Consider the following 1,297-nt stretch of genomic DNA (forward strand, 5'->3'; position numbering starts at 1 on the left):
ATTTCTATCATTCTTGCATCTAAATTTGAATTCTACAAGCATCAAATGAACCTTAGTAAAGATGAAAACATGATACTTTTGTGGCTGGACAGCAGGACGATGCCAAAGAATTGTGATCTTCAGGGACTAATAGTAAATCACTAAAGAGGTGGAAGGTAATTTGCTTCCGTCAAATTTGATAAACTAAAATCACAGTGAATATGGCTAAAATCACAGTGAATATGGCAAGTGCTTTACCAAAATGTATTCTGGACAAATGTAGACAAATGGTGTAAAATTTGTAAAACCTGAAAAACTAACCACTTACTTTTCAGTAATGAAGTACTAGGCGATATATCCAGTTTTGTCAAAGAACCTCACAAATACAATTTTTCACTGACAGTGCCCCAGTCCGTTCAGTGAAGACCTCCAGCTGCAACGGCACCAAAGAAATTGTTATTCCCAATAGAATTCCCAGGTCATCAACGGATATACTTGAGGTAATTTACTTAAGTATGCTGTTGCTTAGTATTGATTTCAATATATTTAGTTCATTAATATTTTTTCCACATTGAAAAAATATACAGGGGATAACTGTTAATTTGTTTATTCTATCATTCTTGAATCTGTTTAACAAATAGATAGACATACAGATAGATTTCCCCATTTTTTAAAATAAAAATTGTAAATGTATTTCTGACCATTAACAAGACCAATGGAATATAGCAAAGATGTTTAATTCATCTATAAAATTTCATGTAACAGCTATAGTTTTTTAGACCAGGCCCTCACTTGTTATCTGAAATGCTTTGTATTCAAAGAGATTTTCTCATTGTAAAGTGCTTCTCCTCAGGCTCTGGCAAGTACCGTGGGGAGGGATTCTTCAGGACCCCACTACAAGTACCACGATGACCCTTACCTCACTCCAGCCTCCAATGTGGCCAAGCGGTCCTTTTCGCTCTCAAAGGAATCAGGAAGAAAAGCTGCACGCTGGATAAGAGACAAGCATTCATATCTTTTCACACACCGGCCTGAGGATCCATTCATTGAGGTGGGTGTGAGAACTTGTTAATGAATGACATTTCTGTGGTTTGTTCTTTGTTCAGTGTTATCTCTTCCTATATGTTTACATAATATATACACACAATAGATGTAATGATGTCCATATGTGTATGTTATTTTGCAGGCATTTTATCCAAAGATTTCCTTCAATGATGAAAGTGATGTAAGTGAGGATACACTAAGGGAACTGATGCAGAAGTGTATGGTGTCTGATGCAATCCAAGTATACCAAAATCTGCAAAACAAAAGGAGTTGG

General features: G+C 35.9%; 1 protein-coding gene across 1 annotated transcript in view; it reads left to right on the plus strand.

Annotated features, from left to right (window-relative positions):
- The window catches only part of LOC119585781 (protein PTCD3 homolog, mitochondrial-like), a 16,550-nt gene that overhangs the window by 2,763 nt on the left and 12,490 nt on the right, over positions 1 to 1,297 (plus strand). The window contains 4 exon segments of the mRNA XM_037934496.1: positions 383 to 479; positions 833 to 1,030; positions 1,166 to 1,273; positions 1,275 to 1,292. Of these exon segments, the coding sequence (XP_037790424.1) occupies positions 383 to 479; positions 833 to 1,030; positions 1,166 to 1,273; positions 1,275 to 1,292 (421 nt within the window).

The sequence above is a fragment of the Penaeus monodon genome, chromosome 20, assembly GCF_015228065.2.
Source record: "Penaeus monodon isolate SGIC_2016 chromosome 20, NSTDA_Pmon_1, whole genome shotgun sequence".
Taxonomy (NCBI): Eukaryota; Metazoa; Arthropoda; class Malacostraca; order Decapoda; family Penaeidae; genus Penaeus; species Penaeus monodon.